Source organism: Cygnus olor, chromosome 2 (genome assembly GCF_009769625.2).
Source record: "Cygnus olor isolate bCygOlo1 chromosome 2, bCygOlo1.pri.v2, whole genome shotgun sequence".
Taxonomy (NCBI): domain Eukaryota; kingdom Metazoa; phylum Chordata; class Aves; order Anseriformes; family Anatidae; genus Cygnus; species Cygnus olor.
In genome coordinates, this window is record NC_049170.1 from 107339613 (window position 1) to 107355773 (window position 16161).

The 16161-nt window shown below is 37.1% G+C and overlaps 1 protein-coding gene across 13 annotated transcripts in view; it reads right to left on the reverse strand.

The window, feature by feature from the left end:
* Positions 1 to 16161, reverse strand: part of PTPRM (protein tyrosine phosphatase receptor type M) — a 484682-nt gene that overhangs the window by 177899 nt on the left and 290622 nt on the right. For all 13 annotated transcript variants that reach the window (XM_040550056.1, XM_040550055.1, XM_040550065.1 and 10 more), the window contains exons 12-13: positions 2525 to 2798; positions 1351 to 1387 (exon numbers count right to left, since the gene is read on the reverse strand). In XM_040550056.1, the coding sequence (XP_040405990.1) occupies positions 1351 to 1387; positions 2525 to 2798 (311 nt within the window). The remainder of the gene's footprint in view (positions 1 to 1350; positions 1388 to 2524; positions 2799 to 16161) is intronic.

Sequence of the window (16161 nt, forward strand, 5' to 3'; positions counted from 1 at the left end):
TCAGCCAGTCAAGTAATTGAAATAGCTGAACATCCATTAGTGATCAGGAATACAAATCTTCAAATAATCTAAAACCCATTCCCTAATCACCTATTCACCTATCACGGTTTGTGAGGTAATGTAATCCATTCCTGGTAACACTGAAACTCCCAGAAAACAACACAGGATTCCATTTTAACCTGAAATTAATCGCTTTTATATTTTATTAGGTTAGTGAAGACATTTGAAAGCTTGCTATGGTTTAATAAGCAGTCAGTTAGTAAATTAGAAATGAAACTACTCCTTTTGTTTTTGACAAAAATAGGAAGAGACATAAAAAGTGCATTGTCACATTAGGGAAGATCCAGCCATTCAACAGAGGCAACTACATGCTAACATTTCAGCTACTTTAAGTAATGAAATTCTCATCCATCATATTTAGATATAGTGGAGGTGGGAGAATTGTGAAGTCTGCATGTAAAGGGAATCTTGGAGGAGCCAGTTATATTAAGGACAGTCACTAGTGAACACACACGATCTCCCAAAAGAAATACTGGCAAAGGGATGAATTTTTTGTGTCATACTCTTACCAGGTGCCCAAACTGCATGGCAGTGTTATCTGTTCCTACTCAGCAGTCATTCCTTTCCTGTTCCTCTGCTACAATCTCCACACAACCATACTATCCCAGCACTTATTTTTCATGCCTTGAAGCTGGCACCAGCTAGAGGTGCTAAAAAGATGAGACTACAAAGATAATCACAGACAAGTCCTAGCCTTCAAAGTTAAATGTATCAGCAATATGTTTATCTTTCCTGTTTGGGGATCAAACTTCTAGATGGCACTGCCTCAATTATACCACCTTGTCTCATAAATGGTAGCATGATGTGCTGACATTCCAATAAACTGAGTTGTTCTGTACCATGAAAATGAAGAACATGATTTCTCCATTTTTCTTTCATCAAGCAATAAAGATAGGATAATTGCTTATGAGTAAGGGGTGAAAAAACATTTTCACTACTAATGAATATGCAGCTAGTATGCACGCCGTAATTGGCAATTTTACAAATCTGTTATATATAAAAATTTCCTGAACTGTTTATTGTGAGATCATATAAAAACCCACAGAATATATTTAAAAAATACATGTTCAAGTAAACAACTAAAAACTAGCAACACATTTATTATTAAGAACAAACAAACAAACAAACTTCTTAAATCTCAGCTAGAGATGCAAATGAATCCTTTAAAATTCTGGGATAGGTTTAGTGATGCCTTTTTGCAATATAAACATTTCTGGAAGCTTGCAAAGACCATGTGGAGGAAAGGTCAACAGACCAAAATACAGAATACATGACATAATATGAACATACCTTTTGTGGCTATCCTGACGCAGTCGATTTTGGTTTCCTGTGTCAAATAAAGAGGAAAAAGGTCACATCTTGTGTTTCTAAGCACAGAAATTCATCCATGATTCTGTTCTTGAAAGTACTGATAAAATGTGAGGGAAGTGTTTATTTAATGTTCCTCATTACGTATTTAACTGGTTATTAAGCAACTCTGATGTGCTTTCATAATATGGACAAACACCGTTTCAGTATGTTACATAAACATTTCAGTTAACATTCTTCTGAAAGTAGAAAACACATGAAAGATTCTCAAAAGCACAGACAGGCATTCAGCTCTTTCCTTTGGCAACTTAATGACCTTGGGAGACTTTTCTTTTTCTTACAGATAAGTATAGTTCTAAGCATCATGCTAGACAATTTTAGAAAGAAAAAATAATCAATGGTGTTTCACATTTCTGCACTGTCAGTGCACTGTGAAAGAGGGACCATTATGGTCTCTGGCAGAAAACACTTCCAGGCTGTCAGCACAGACAGCCAAAACTTATCAAGAATTGAAGGGCTCTGGGTAGGTCTGTGCAGGAAATGAAAAACAATTCCAGGAAGAATTAGCCTGATGAAACATGATCTGCGAAGGCCTTTTTAAAAACTTTTCATTTCAGTTCCATCTACTTATTTTTCTTTTACTGTTTGCAGAAAGGGTAAAAAAAAAAAAATAACCTAATTCAGTCAGGGCAACCAAATGAGAAAATGGGAGTTGAACACGTTATAAACTAATGTAATGGGGTTGGACAGGCCAAGACAGATGTGCTAAAACCCACAATCAAGTTTGGCTTAAACTTAACGAAAGGAATCACAATACTCTTCTCTTTAAAGCAAGAAAACAAAAAGAAAAAGGAAAGAAAAAAAAGCTGATCAACCAGGTTCATTGGACAGCTTTTAGATAATGACAGAATGATAATGCACTGCTTTGCCTGTTCACTATTGACAAAATGTGCTGTTTTCCCTTCCTCTTTCCTGTAACCTTTAATCATTAAGCAATAACGTGTCAGGAAAACTGTTAGTTTTAAAATTTGGTGTGTTAAATTCCACGGTTACTTCATTTTCTCATTAGCAATTACATTGGGCACCTTGCTAGTTGGTGCTCATCATCTATTCTCACACAAACTGTGTATAAAACCACACCTGCAATACGACTTACCCCATTGGCTCTGCTAGCAGCTTGAAAATAGATGCTGTAGCTCTTATGAGGAAGAAGAGGAGTGTTCCAGAAACCACTGTAGGTTTTGTTATCACCAATAGTAAAAGGCTGAGCAGCTTGTAAACCATTGGCTGGAAACTCTGCAGCAAAGTAGTACTGGGAATTCAAAAGTGAGGCATTCTGGAAATGAATGGGCACTGGATAGCACTTCAGGATCTCAGTCGTCTTTTTGGTCCTCCGTGGGCGTTCCTCTTCAACAACTATTTGATAAACACTAAGAGTATAGAAAGGAAAGAAAAAAAATCCATGTTATTTTAAGACTTGGGTAGTCAATTCATTCTAAGACCATGATATAGAATACCAGTGGTTATGGAAAAAAATATATACCTGTAAAAAGCAAAGGACATGGAAAGAAAATGTCATTTTGGTATTCACATGTATGAATTTATGGAATAGATTCATGCTTTCAAATATGTGCGTTTTGTTTTGCAAAAATAAAATTAGCCATACACACCACAGCTCTTCATACAGCAAATGCACAGAACACCTTCTCTCTTGAACTTGAAAAACTCTCTTGTACAGAAAAAGCTTTCTTGATTAGTGCTATAGTATAGAATTAAGTATTATTTTGTTCACAGAAATAAATGTAAAGCTGTAGAATCCATCTTCTAACCTGTTTATCTTCTCTAAATAAAATGAAATAATAAGATAAAAATGAATAAATAAATTACAAAGAGACAGGGAACAGTATTTTCTTAACTGTTGACATTATAACTATTTATAAAAGCACACAGAGTAAATTACAGCCTTTTAAAATTTTGGTGGCATATTGACTGTTCCTGAGCAAGAACGAAGCACTTTTTGATGGATGTTATTTTCACTCAGCAAAGCACTTTTAACACATCTTAGTGATAACCATGTTTTTAAGTGTCTCTGCATTCCGCAAAGCAATTCAGTTTGTACTTGTATGCTTCGCTGTACTGGGACCTAGAGGGAACAGTCCATTCTTCTCCACTGTAAAGGTGCGGTGGACATTCAAGCAGGAACAAAGAAATAGTGATTTCTGCTGTATATGCAAACAGTGAAATCATTATACCCTTGCAGTTGCTATAAAAGTCTGAGTCAGTGCTTTCAGATTTGTGAAGTGGGAAGTCCATGTCTCTAAAGAGGACTTGCTTGCGAGTTTATTGCTTCACTGGGGACCAGTGATTCTTAATCATTACTTGTCCCCTGGAATCTCGAATCTGAATAAGCAAGTCAGTACAAGTAACCGATGTTAAAGCGACGATGCGTCCACATTTTTGCATGTCATCTACATTTATTTTATTTATACAATTTATGATATTTCAAGTCTCTAATTCATAAAACCCAGGAATCTCTGGGTAGGGCATGCTCCATTATGAGGAAATAGCCACACAGCCTGCTGACCTGTTGTCCCCACTCCACCATCTGTAGGTAGATGCATGACTCTGCCCAAAGTACAGGGACGCTTGCGCTGGGCCTCTGTGGGTCAGTCTGGACCAAACAGGGCTTATTAAGCCTAGTCATATATAAGCACAACCATGCCTATTCCCCTTCTGAAGGAAAAGCTGCTTTAGAAATAAAAGAGCTGACTTTGTGCAGTCACCATGCCAGCTCATGCCCACTTTGCTCCTGCACCTGCTGGGGCTCCGCTACACTCCAGCTTCTCTGAGCAGTGGCACGGACCTCTCCAAGCCCCTGCACTCATTACTGCCACATTACTGACTCAGAGCACGACCTGCCTAACATAACGCCTCTGCCCTCACACTGCCTTTGCATGCTTAGGCAACGCTGTGTGCTTGTACAGCTACATGCCCTAGAAGTGGACGGGACAGGGAATGCAACACCGAGAAAGGTGCGACAGCTTTGGATACGAAAGATCATCTCTAAAGGAGTGGCATTGCTGTGTTTTGATTTCTGGCTGGGGAGACCCAGTTATCAACACCCAGGTATGGCTACAGATAGAAAAAAATGAAGGATCGCAATGATGTTTTGATGATGATCTTAATAGTAAATTTATAATGATACAGCAATTAGGATCTCAGTCATACACCAGGACAGCACAAAGCTAGGTCTGCAGAGCCTTCATACCTTCTTATCACCAATTCTCTTGGCCCTCTTACTGCCTTTTTGTTTGTGTGGTTGTGTTCGTTTGTTTGTTTACCAGAACAGGCCCTATTCACTATGTTTTTAAGACTTGGCATCTCCTGTAGGAGACACTGCACTTTCCATGCTCACAAAAAAATGCCCAGAAAATGAACAGAATTCTTACTACCTCTTATTGTGCCTGAATTAGACCTTCTTCAGGGTGGACATTTAGTTTAATATTAACCGTAATTGTCTTCAGGAAGATGTATATACATCTGTAAACTCCCATTAAAGTCAGTGGAGCCTAGAAAGCTACTCAGCTGACCCAAAAGAAAATACCTGCTGGCTTGTCGAGTCTTTAAGGTCTTCTGCCTGTACAGACTAGCTCTCCACTGACTGTAGTAATACTCATCTCACGTGTAGAAATCTGCAAGTGGACACCTAATTTTGGATGTTTGAATCTGAATCTGAATCCCATGCAGAAATCTTCCTATGTATAAGTAAAATTAGGTACAGCCATGGAGACAAACAAGTGCCTTCAGGGCCCACTTGGAGACCAACATCTGTACATTCTGCAGCTCTGTAAAATGAAGTCTATGTATCTAGCAGAAAGATTTTCATTAGCTGATTAATTCCATGCTGAGTAGTAAATGAAGGTCAATACATGGCAACCGCTCTGTAAAAACTAACCATGAAATATCTAAGCTTAGAAACTAATCAGTCACTACAGTCACGTTTTTTCTCTTCCAAATCAACATTTGACATGATTTTAGCATTTAATTTTCTAGAACAAAATATAGTTGCTTAGAAGTAGGATTTCAAGCTACTCCGAAGAGAGAGTGTTGACTCCTCTAGCTACTAATTTACAGTGAATCTACAGTAAATACTATTTGAGAATTGGAGTATTGGGAAAAAAAAAAGTAGAGTGATGTAAACATCTGCTCTTGCAAGGTATGAAACTGGACACACCTGCCTAATACCACAACAAAGATAAGAATCCCTCGTTCTCACTGAAGCATGACAGACAGTACAGTAAGTTTTGGATTTGGCCGTCAGCCTTCAGCAGAGTATTGTTACCTTCTTTACGGTATCAGGACTGAATGTAAGAAGGACCTCAGACCAGACTAAGTAATATGACTTATTTCAGTAGTGGCTGAAACGTGTACTCTTTTCATTTTTCACTCAGCGATTATAACTAAAGACTGCAGATATTTTAGAGACAAACCTGTCATTAAATTGCTCCTTTTCCTCTTGCAATTCATATTAGTTATATTGCATGCACTACTCCTTGTATATTACATTTTAAATGCCTGCCATCTATTCATCTTCAGATACACTAAAGAAAGAGCTACTTCGACTGGAGCAATTTCAAACTCAAGATGCCTTTTCATCCTTACTCCGCAAGACAAATTAGATTTGCAAGCATCTAGACCTCAAATCTATTTGCTCTTTAATAATTTAAAAACTAAAAGGTCAAGCAGCTCTTTTCTGTTCCCCTTTATCAAAGTCCAAGTGCTAATGAAAAATAACTAAATCCTATCTGCTGCCCATTTGCTACATACTGCTGTTTCTCTGATGTAAATTAACACATTATAAGCACCTGGGTCAATGGAAACCTGACAGAACTTTTTGAGCGATACCTTTTACATTTGTATAAGTGAGATCATCTTGCTAACGAATTTTTAAAAATTACCTCAATTACAATTATAATCCAAAGGCTTTCTCTAATTCTTATTGTTAAAATTGCTTTCTTTAATACGTAACAGCTCAATTGCCTATGCTGAAAAGGGTTCAAGTCTAATAAATTGAGCTAGCACTGCATCAGAACTCTATTATTCCTTTGAGGTATTAGTCATATTTCCTGCTTATTTGAAGTTGCATTATTCCTTTTCCACACCTTTACATTTCAGAGGATAAAGTCTTCCTACCTGTAATCCAAAAAATAAAATCTACACTATAGTGAAAGGTGCTGAAAGTGTATCAGCTATTCGTAGGACTTAAATTGAACTTTCTGAAGGAAAGAAATGTCATTTGAGTTTAATTCACATTATGCAGTTCTACTGTAGAATTCCAATGCCTTCAAAATTGAACACAAAACCTACTTTCATATAAGCTGAAACTTAAGTGTTGCATCAAAAAAGGAACACATGGCAACTATTGTTAACTTAGGATTTAAGCACTTCAAATTTGAGGATTAAAAAAGGTATCCGAAAAAAAGAAAAAAAAGATGCAATTTTTAAACTGTGTTTTATTTTAACAATTGCAAAACGGTTCCAAATTTAAATGATTATACAGAAATACAGATCTAAACACAATGAGGACTGCAATTTTGGTTAGCAATTAGACATACCAGGCTTCTCAGATATTTACTGAAACTGGGTTGCTTAAATTAAAATGATTTCTCAATGCCTCCTAAATATACAGATTTTTTTTTCAGACAAAGCTGAAAAAAAGGCAAGAAAGACGAAAGAAGATATTTTAACACATTAATCAAAGATGCTAAGAACATTTAGATATTAGAAAAATGAACCAAACATATGGCACTGAAACAACTCAAAAGAAGACTTAAGTGTATATATACATCTATTCTTAAGTACATGAAATGCTGGGTGTTAGTCACTTTCTGAATCAGGAATTACATTACATTACTGGAATGCAGTAAATCAAGTATTATTTAATTAAAGTCTCATTCAAAGAGAGAAAGCCATTTCCAGAAAGGCCTACTGGATACAAGAATGGATTTCAGGATTCTTAATCTGAAAGTCCTTAAGATGTACTATCTGCGTATTTCCTATTTCCTATCAATTGAAACTGATGAATTTGTAATTACAACTCCAACCAAAAGTAATTCCAAATTGAAAACAAAGGGAAAAGAAGCTTGATCACTTCACTCTTGAAACGTTTGCCCCTTTTTTTCTCTCTTAAATGGTCTTGATGCTTCACCTAGCTGGATGCAATTTGTTGAAGCCATCAGAAATTAAATATATATATATATTTTACAGAAGAAAGATGGCCCAAGGACCTGCATCTGGATTTATTTACTGGTATTAATACAACCTTTGCTTGTGATCCTAGGCAAGTAAACAAACAATTTTGTGCCTCAGTTTCTAGCTGTGACATGGAAGTTCAAGACCTTCTTTTCTATTATCCTTGAATATATATATACATTTCTAGGTAATGTACAAAGCCTGCAAAGCTGTTAAGCTCCACTAGTGCTGTCCTGATAAGCTGTGTAAACTGCTGGGCTATTTTTGCAGACTTTGTCAACAGTGACACTGTGGAGTCTAATTTGAATTTTTCTGCTCTTTATGATAGGGCTCTTTGTAGTTTCATTCTTTTTTGTAAACATATTTAACTGGTACATTTTATAGATCTCTATCTCTTGGCTTGCGTGCATGCTTTCTTTTAATGACATCAGGTTGAAACAATAGAATTACTTTTAATGTACATACTGACCATTATTTGACTTACTTATTCCTGTAACACTGCTTTATCTGTAAGCTAGAATCACTTCACTGCATTCTTCTGCTAAAATACCAAAGTTACAATAGACAGCAAAGTTAAGAAACCCCAAAACTGCCTTGTTATCTCAGTCTTATGCCCAGGAAAACCTCAATTGCTCAAACAGTAACAGTCTGCAGGGTCCATACTTTCACCAACAAGAAATTTCACCACTTACGTGAAGCGAAAATGTGTTATTAAAGTTCTTCTGTGATGCTTGTCAGAGATACAGTCCTGCCATGTAAGCCTCAAGCACTTTTAAATCAGTTGCTTTATCCATGTCTTGCACCTAAAGCTTCATATATTCCTGTATCTATGTTTTCATATATCATGTGTTAAGCCACAAGTTTATTATTCAACACTGCTTCTTTATTTGAAAAAGGAAATCTTTGGGCAATTTTTGGATATAATCTTCAATATAACTTCCTCTTGATCTCTGACAGCAGATGTTTCTGATGTTCATAACTCATATCCATAGGGAGTAACATTGGAAATTTTGATCTATTCCTTTTTTGACACCTGCCCATACACTGTACTATATTACTGTAGCCCATGTTAAAACCAAAAACCTTAAATATTAAATTAAATATACCAGATATTATATGTAAACCATGTCTTGAAATGGAAAAAAGGGCAATTACTCTTTAAAGGACAGGATTTATAATTTATAGTTAGCAGCTAAGTAGAGCTAACTCTCCTCCTACTGAGCAAGGCTCTATGTATTTATTATAGGCGGTATTAAATAAAGGTGATAATGAATATCCCTGATTTACCAGGTGCCTCCAATGTAATCATGACTTAGGCTTTGTCAATGGGTTGGAAGGTCCAGCAGCACATAATATATACTGATCAGAATATACTCCAACTGCTGTCATTTTCAGTACAGACATGAAGTGAGTGAACCAACTGAACAATAGTCCTGTCCCTCTGACCACAGCTGAATTTTGCACATTTTGTCAAAGGGCGAGGTGGATGTTGCTAAACTGTGTTTTTTGTGCATGTCAAACAGAGGCCACTGCTATGTTCAAGATCAATTTTTACAGGCTGAGGGGATTGGGAGCAGGAATAATTGTTCCCAGGGAGGATATGGTCTTGGGATAAGAGTAGTCTGAAAGAACATAAGGTGTGCAGTTTATTTGGGAGGGGTGACTTTGCTTGTCCATGCATATGTGAAACAATGTCTATGAGATTTGAATCTTTTTATTTTATTTTATTTTTGAAAGTGAGTAGGCACTGCAACGGGTGGGACAGAGAGGAGATCAGTGACTGCATAAACTTCAAGCTTACGATATAGTAGTATGGAGTAAGAAGGAAAACCAGGCAATGTTGCAAATAATATTGGCAATACAGGAAGCAATCAAAATTCTTGCAACTGTTCAAACTTAAGTGCAGGAAACAAAAATATCTTGTGCTAGTTACTTGTTGAAAGTTGAATGGAATGATTCTACTTTCACACCCGTCTTTATTTTCTGATTTTGCAAGCCTAGAGATAAGTCTGGTTAACTTCTCCAAGGCAGGATTTATCTTCATTCTCAGGAAACACTATGACTAGCAACTGAAGTTTCCAGCCCGTGGCAAAAGTTCCATATTCAAATCGCAGAGAGCCACGAAACTTTCTGAATCAGACCTAGAGTGAACACAACGGGGACTAATACAGTACAGCACCTCCATTGTCATGTAGGGAGCCCTATTTCTCAGATCAATCAAAGCAAAAATACCTAAACAGCTGTAAAGGAGGAGATAAGACAGCTTATGTTCAGCCCCTAAAGATACTGCCAAATGTAAGCTCTCAGGTGTTGTAATAAAGCTTTATCTTCACAGACCTAAGTCCATTGGGGAATGGTATCTGGTTTTTAATGTAAAACTCCTAAGCTTCTTTGTCACTGTCCAACTCTTTCATATGGACAGTCTCAAAGACTTTAAAGTCAATATTTACAAAAGGGATTTTCTGGGAAAAAATACATCCAAGCAAATCTCTTTTTAGCATTCCTGTGTATATATATACAGGAAATCCAGACAGGTCTCATGTGGGGACTATTATGTCACTGAAAGGTAAAGATATTTTGCTTGTTCTTTCCTCCAAGGATAGTCACCAGGGGAGTATATGACAATGCATTCAGTTCCCTGGAGAATGAAAACACTTGCTATATGATATCTTAATTGCAGCAAAGTGAGATGTGCTCTGAAAGTGGTAAAGCATTAGTCACTGTAAGTTCATCATGGATTTAAATGTTTCTTACAAACACAGAAAAAAATCTCTTTTGTGAATTTGGACTTTCTAGGATTTCGGGGAGACACGTAAGCCTGAGTTCCAAAAATTCTTAGAAGAAAGTCTGAACGAAAGAAATATGAGACAATGACACATGCTCCTTCTACCTTCCTGTGGCCAGATGGGTGCCACGTAATCTTGATGACATAGTGTATTTCATTTTTTCCCTTAGTTCCTAGTACAGATTCACTGTCTTGGAGAATCTAAGAATACTAAGTCAGGGGCAGAGAACGTCCAGCAGATCTTTGGCCTTTTAATCTTAGACAATCATGAACCATTCATAAAATGTTTGTGAAGTGCTGCGAGTTTATGATTTTTTACATTTAGATTAAGTTAACATAAATGATGACTCAAGATACAATTTGGTATTGTTGGCAAATACATCAAAGAGAGAAGGGGAGAGAGAAAAAACCTTTTAAGGTATTCAGAATTCAGTTAGCAATACTTTTTTTTTTTTTTTTTTTTTTTTTTTTTAAGGAGAGTAGATTGCAAACTTATAAGTGGTAGTAGTCTGTATTCCATCTCAAAACACATATGATGGCCTGCAGTTTTCACTTTCTTCAGTTCATCCTTTGCAAAATCAATAAATTCAATACATATGCTAACCTACCCTTACTCAAAGCAAGTGTTAATTCACTACTAAAACAGCGTACTAAAATTGATAAGAACCGTTTGATCACCACTTATATAAATGGTGACAATACATAATGCCAAAAATAAATGTGACACAAGAGCCTGCGCTACTTTAACTCAGATTCATTGATTGGCAAGGGAATCAGAACTTTCTCCTAGTCCTTCTAGCCCACCCAAATCCTGGATAAATATTGATGAAATTTTTCTCCTTTCCTTTCCTTTCCTTTCCTTTCCAATCCTTTCCTTTCCTTTCCTTTCCTTTCCTTTCCTTTCCTTTCCTTTCCTTTCCTTTCCTTTCCTTTCCTTTCCTTCCTTTCCTTTCCTTTTCCTTTCCTTTCCTTTCCTTTCCTTTCCTTTCCTTTCCTTTCCTTCCTTTCCTTTCCTTTCCTTTCCTTTCCTTTCCTTTCCTTTCCTTTCCTTTCCTTTCCTTTCCTTTCCTTCCTCTCCTCTCCTCTCCTCTCCTCTCCTCTCCTCTCCTCTCCTCTCCTCTCCTCTCCTCTCCTCTCCTCTCCTCTCCTCTCCTCTCCTCTCCTCTCCTCTCCTCTCCTCTCCTCTCCTTCCCTTCCCCTCTTCCTCTTCCTTTCCCTTTCTCTCTCTCTTTCCCCTTCTTTCTCTACTTTTATTTTCCTCCCTCCCTCCCTCCCTCCCTTCCTTCCTTCCTTCCCTCCCTCCCTCCCTCCCTTCCTTCTTGTCTTTTTTTCCCTGGGTATAGAGTCCTGTGGTTAATTATGTTTTGATTATTTAAATGCTAGTGCTCAATTAGGACTGACTTGGAAGTGATACTACCACGCTGCTACACAAGCTTAAGAGATTATCACAGAATCACAGAATCATCTAGGTTGGAAGAGACCTCCAAGATCATCTAGTCTAACCTCTGACCTAACATTATATGTTAGAATTAGGAAGAACAGGATGACATGGATCCAATTATGTCTCCACAACTGCTACGTACATTTCTGCACCTGGAATTCCTTAATCCCAAAATAGTTTCCCTAATCCTACTCTCCAAGTGGCTGACTACTACTATATATTGATACGGTCAATTTGATGAGGGACAAAGTATTAGTAACTCTCCATACTTAGAAATAACCACATAATTCTACCCATATTTTTGTCCTATAAATATAAGCGTATACCTCCCTTTGTCACTGAGAAAGTAATTTTTTTTCTTATTATTTCTTCTGCTGAAAAAAATATGTTTTAAACCACTGCAGGCCTCAAGAAAAATGATCAGAAACATCTCACTTTTTCTGAACCACTTACATCCTCTCTGTGACTTGCACTCTCCATATTTAATTTGGATTCATGCAAGGCAGCTTATTCTTCAAACTCCCAAATGTCAGGAAAATATACAGATTTTGTACATATTATGTAGTCCTGAACAGGATGAAGTGAGTGCAAAATGACAATAAAATTAAACCTACTTATAAAGGGACTATTTCACGTGACTTCAAAGTAATTTTCTACAGGTGTAACTAACACAAGAGAAGAGAGCATTTGGCTCTGTATTCATAAATTCTCTCAGGCATTAATGGTGTATTTGCTGGATGAGTAGAAGACATCCCTGATTGCAGATCTCCCCTAACGTGCTCCACACTAATCAATGAGATCTAGCTACTAAATACAGACTGCAAGTGACAAGCTAAGGAAGGCAACAGGAGGTGTATTTATTGCTATTTTTAGGAAAATACATGTTTAGAATGAAGAGGATGTGAGGACACATTGAAATAGTTTTAGCTTGCAGGTAGGTAACTATGCATGTGAAAAGAGAAAGAAAACTGAGGAAACAAAACCAGGAAAAGACTGATATGTAAGAATAAAAAAGACTACATATGGCTCCGCACAGGAATGTAGAGAAAGAAGAAAAGAAAAAGCAAAGGAACTGGGAATATACTGAAAATAGGTGGAGATGTACCATCACCTTTGAAAAATAAGAAGTGAAAGAGAAAGTAGAAGGAGGAAAGTTAAAATAAATATGAAGCCAATCTAAGATATGCTTTAAACAAAGCATTTTGTAACAAGTTACATGCAGCTACTCTTTATAAATCACATGCAGTATGTTTGTAAAAGGTGTTTGATTTCATAATTATTTTATGAAGTCATATCATATACTTTTGTAAGATTTGGGGGGGGGCAATTGTTTAACCAAGAATGGCTGCTACTAGATCTCTTTATGTTCATGATGATCTACTGACTATTTTTGGAACTGTTCTACCTACTGATATTCAGCTTCTCCCATAAATAGCTCTGATATACACAAGGCGATAAGCCTTCTATTAGGTATGTCACCATTTTATTTTTGGCTATATAAAATGTCTCTGCTGAGGTCTTCTTTATGTATATGGGACAACAACATTCCATTTACATTGATCCAGTACTGCATTCTTTAAATGCCACTTGAAAACAGAAGAGTCTTAGGAGTCTTATAAATAGACTAAGACACTGAGTTGTACAGTGAGAAGTTCAGAACGCTTACCCAAGAACATGCCGTAATCCTGTCTGTGTTCCACACATCATCTGTGATACCCAGATCCCACCCTCAATATGCTCAGCTTCTTTTAGTATGTCCCAAATATTGTCTGGAAGAGAGGCAACACATGCTGTGGCTGTTTCTGGGCTACATATGGGCTTGCTGGTATTTGCAGCTCTCAACTGATGGACAAAATGAACTAATAAGTTCATGCCACAACACAGCCTAACTTCCAGCACGGATACTAATCCGGGTCTTTCCTCTGTATGGAGAGATCCCAAAATGTGGTAGAAACTTACTGCCTATGCAACATTTACAAGGCGTCAAATGTGCTTGAAAATTTCCAAGAGGTCCAATATTAATGAGGAGGGAAGGCATGGCCAGATGGGTGAACAATACAACACATATGCCTTGTTTTCTTTGGTGTAAACTTAACTCAGTTCAATTCTTACCTTGAGTAAGAATATATAGCACACACAAGCCAAGAAGTGCTTCCTTTATTCATCTGACTAGTGAACAGGTTTTATTCCTACTCAGCATAAGGGCTCAGTCCCTTTAGACACTAGATACTATTGATCTCACTCCACAAGGCTTTATGCTCTTAATTTAAAGCCTAAGCAGCAGCAGCACTAACTTAAATGATGCTGGTCTAAACTGAACTAACCTAAGGCTTTGGATTCTCCAGGGCTTTGAGACTGACTTCACTGCAGAGCAGAATAAAATGGGGACGCCTCCTTCTGCCTTTGCAGTCTGCTCACAACATGGCTATAAAAAGAATGAAAACCAGGGAGGAATTGTCAGGATAATAATACCACAAAAAAATTCCACAAAGCCACTATTCTGAGATCTTGAGGTGGACATCATGAAAGAGATGCCCAAAAAAAGAAAGAGCTTTCTCCAGACAATAACCTGTTCATACAGCTGCTTACTATGTATGGCACTTCCCACAATTGCAGAGTTATTCACAACCATACATAGGTATTTTTCCTCACAGTTCCTTTAAAGCGGAAAATATTACTTCAATTTATTTTCATTCTACAGATAGGAATGGAGTGACGATGATATATTGATTTGCAGAAAGCTACACAGAATGTCCGTACCTGAACCAGAAATCAAACCTAGGTCTCCTCTGCATCATGCCCCAGTGCAGTATCTTCTAGGCCACTCTTCCTATAGGAATAAGACTACTGTTTTCAGTAACCAGAGCCACAGTTACCACTCTCCTACTGTCTGAAGAGGCTTAGCTGCTTTTCTTTGCTACAACAGAGCTCTCCCTCAGGGAACAAGTCAGGATCTGGGTTACCTCACTGTGTACTAACATTTCATTTTAAAAGATGTTGCTGAGATACATTTCAAGATGTTACTTTTGCTGATATCAAAGAATTAATAAAACATTTAAAGTAGAGAGTTTCTTCTATAGTGGCCTGCTAGTGAACTCTATCTTAATTTGAATATTTTTTCCAGCAATCACCCATTTGAAGCAGGGAGGGAAGAGGGAGATGGGGGAAAGGGAGAGATACAGAGGGAAGGAGGGAGAGACGGAGAGGGAGAGGCAAAGGGGAGGAAAGTTGCTGTGAAATCCTGTCAGGAATAAAAACATCCATTAGTCCCAAATTATGTGGAAGGCTTTTATAATGAAAATGCCCCATCATCAAAGTTATTTAGTTTCAGGAAACATTTTTCTCCAAACTGGTTTACAGCTGTTTATATGATAAGACTGCCTCCACCTTTCAAAACTTGTATTAAAAACAACTTCCTTCTACCAGAATAGTTTAAAGTAACAAGTGAACAACAACAAAAAAATCTCAGTACGTAGAATGCATTTTGGCTTATTCTGCTTTAAAGAACAAGTAGCATAGCAACTTAAATGCTCAGTTTTACATCTGTCATGCTGTGGAGGTGTTCCTGCTTAGCAAACCTCTGAGAACAGCATGTAACTCAGTGCAAAAAGCATATAACCTAAACTGCTCGTTAATAAAAAACAATAATGAAAACACGTAATAGCTGGTCTTGCACAGACAATTTTTGTTAGATGCCACGTTTGATATAATAAATAGATGCACACTGTTGAATATTTCATTCTTGTAACTTTAATTCTCATTGTCCTGGTTTGATCAAGATAAGATCAGTCCTAAATTGCTTTGGAATATTAGCTGGGTACGATGAATGTATTTTTTATTCTCTCAACCGTAACTCATTACAAGGAACTTGCTTGGCATCAATAAGTCACTATCGCTTCTGTGTGTGTATGCGTGTGAGAGTGTGTGTGGCTCAATACCCTGCTGCTAGGCTATTTAGTGATAAAATCTGATATAATAAAATATTAATTACAGCTGAAAGGTTGGGTGAGAAATATGAACTCAATTACAGTCCCATATTGTGAACAAAGGGCAGGGTGAAAAAAATCCTTTCGTTATAGAGGGTTGGGATAATAAAAGAACAACTAGAACATTAGACTCAAGCTGAGTGCTCCCTAAAAGGCCACCTGTTATTAATCTTCACATCAGGGACAGAATTTCAGGTAAATTAGATTAGGATTGAAGATTTTTTCTGCTGATTTTTTTTTTTTTGGTCTTAACTAATTTAAGGATTTCTTTATCTGAGCATTTTTTTCTTTGATATCATTGCAATTTAGTAATTAGAAATTTGTAACAA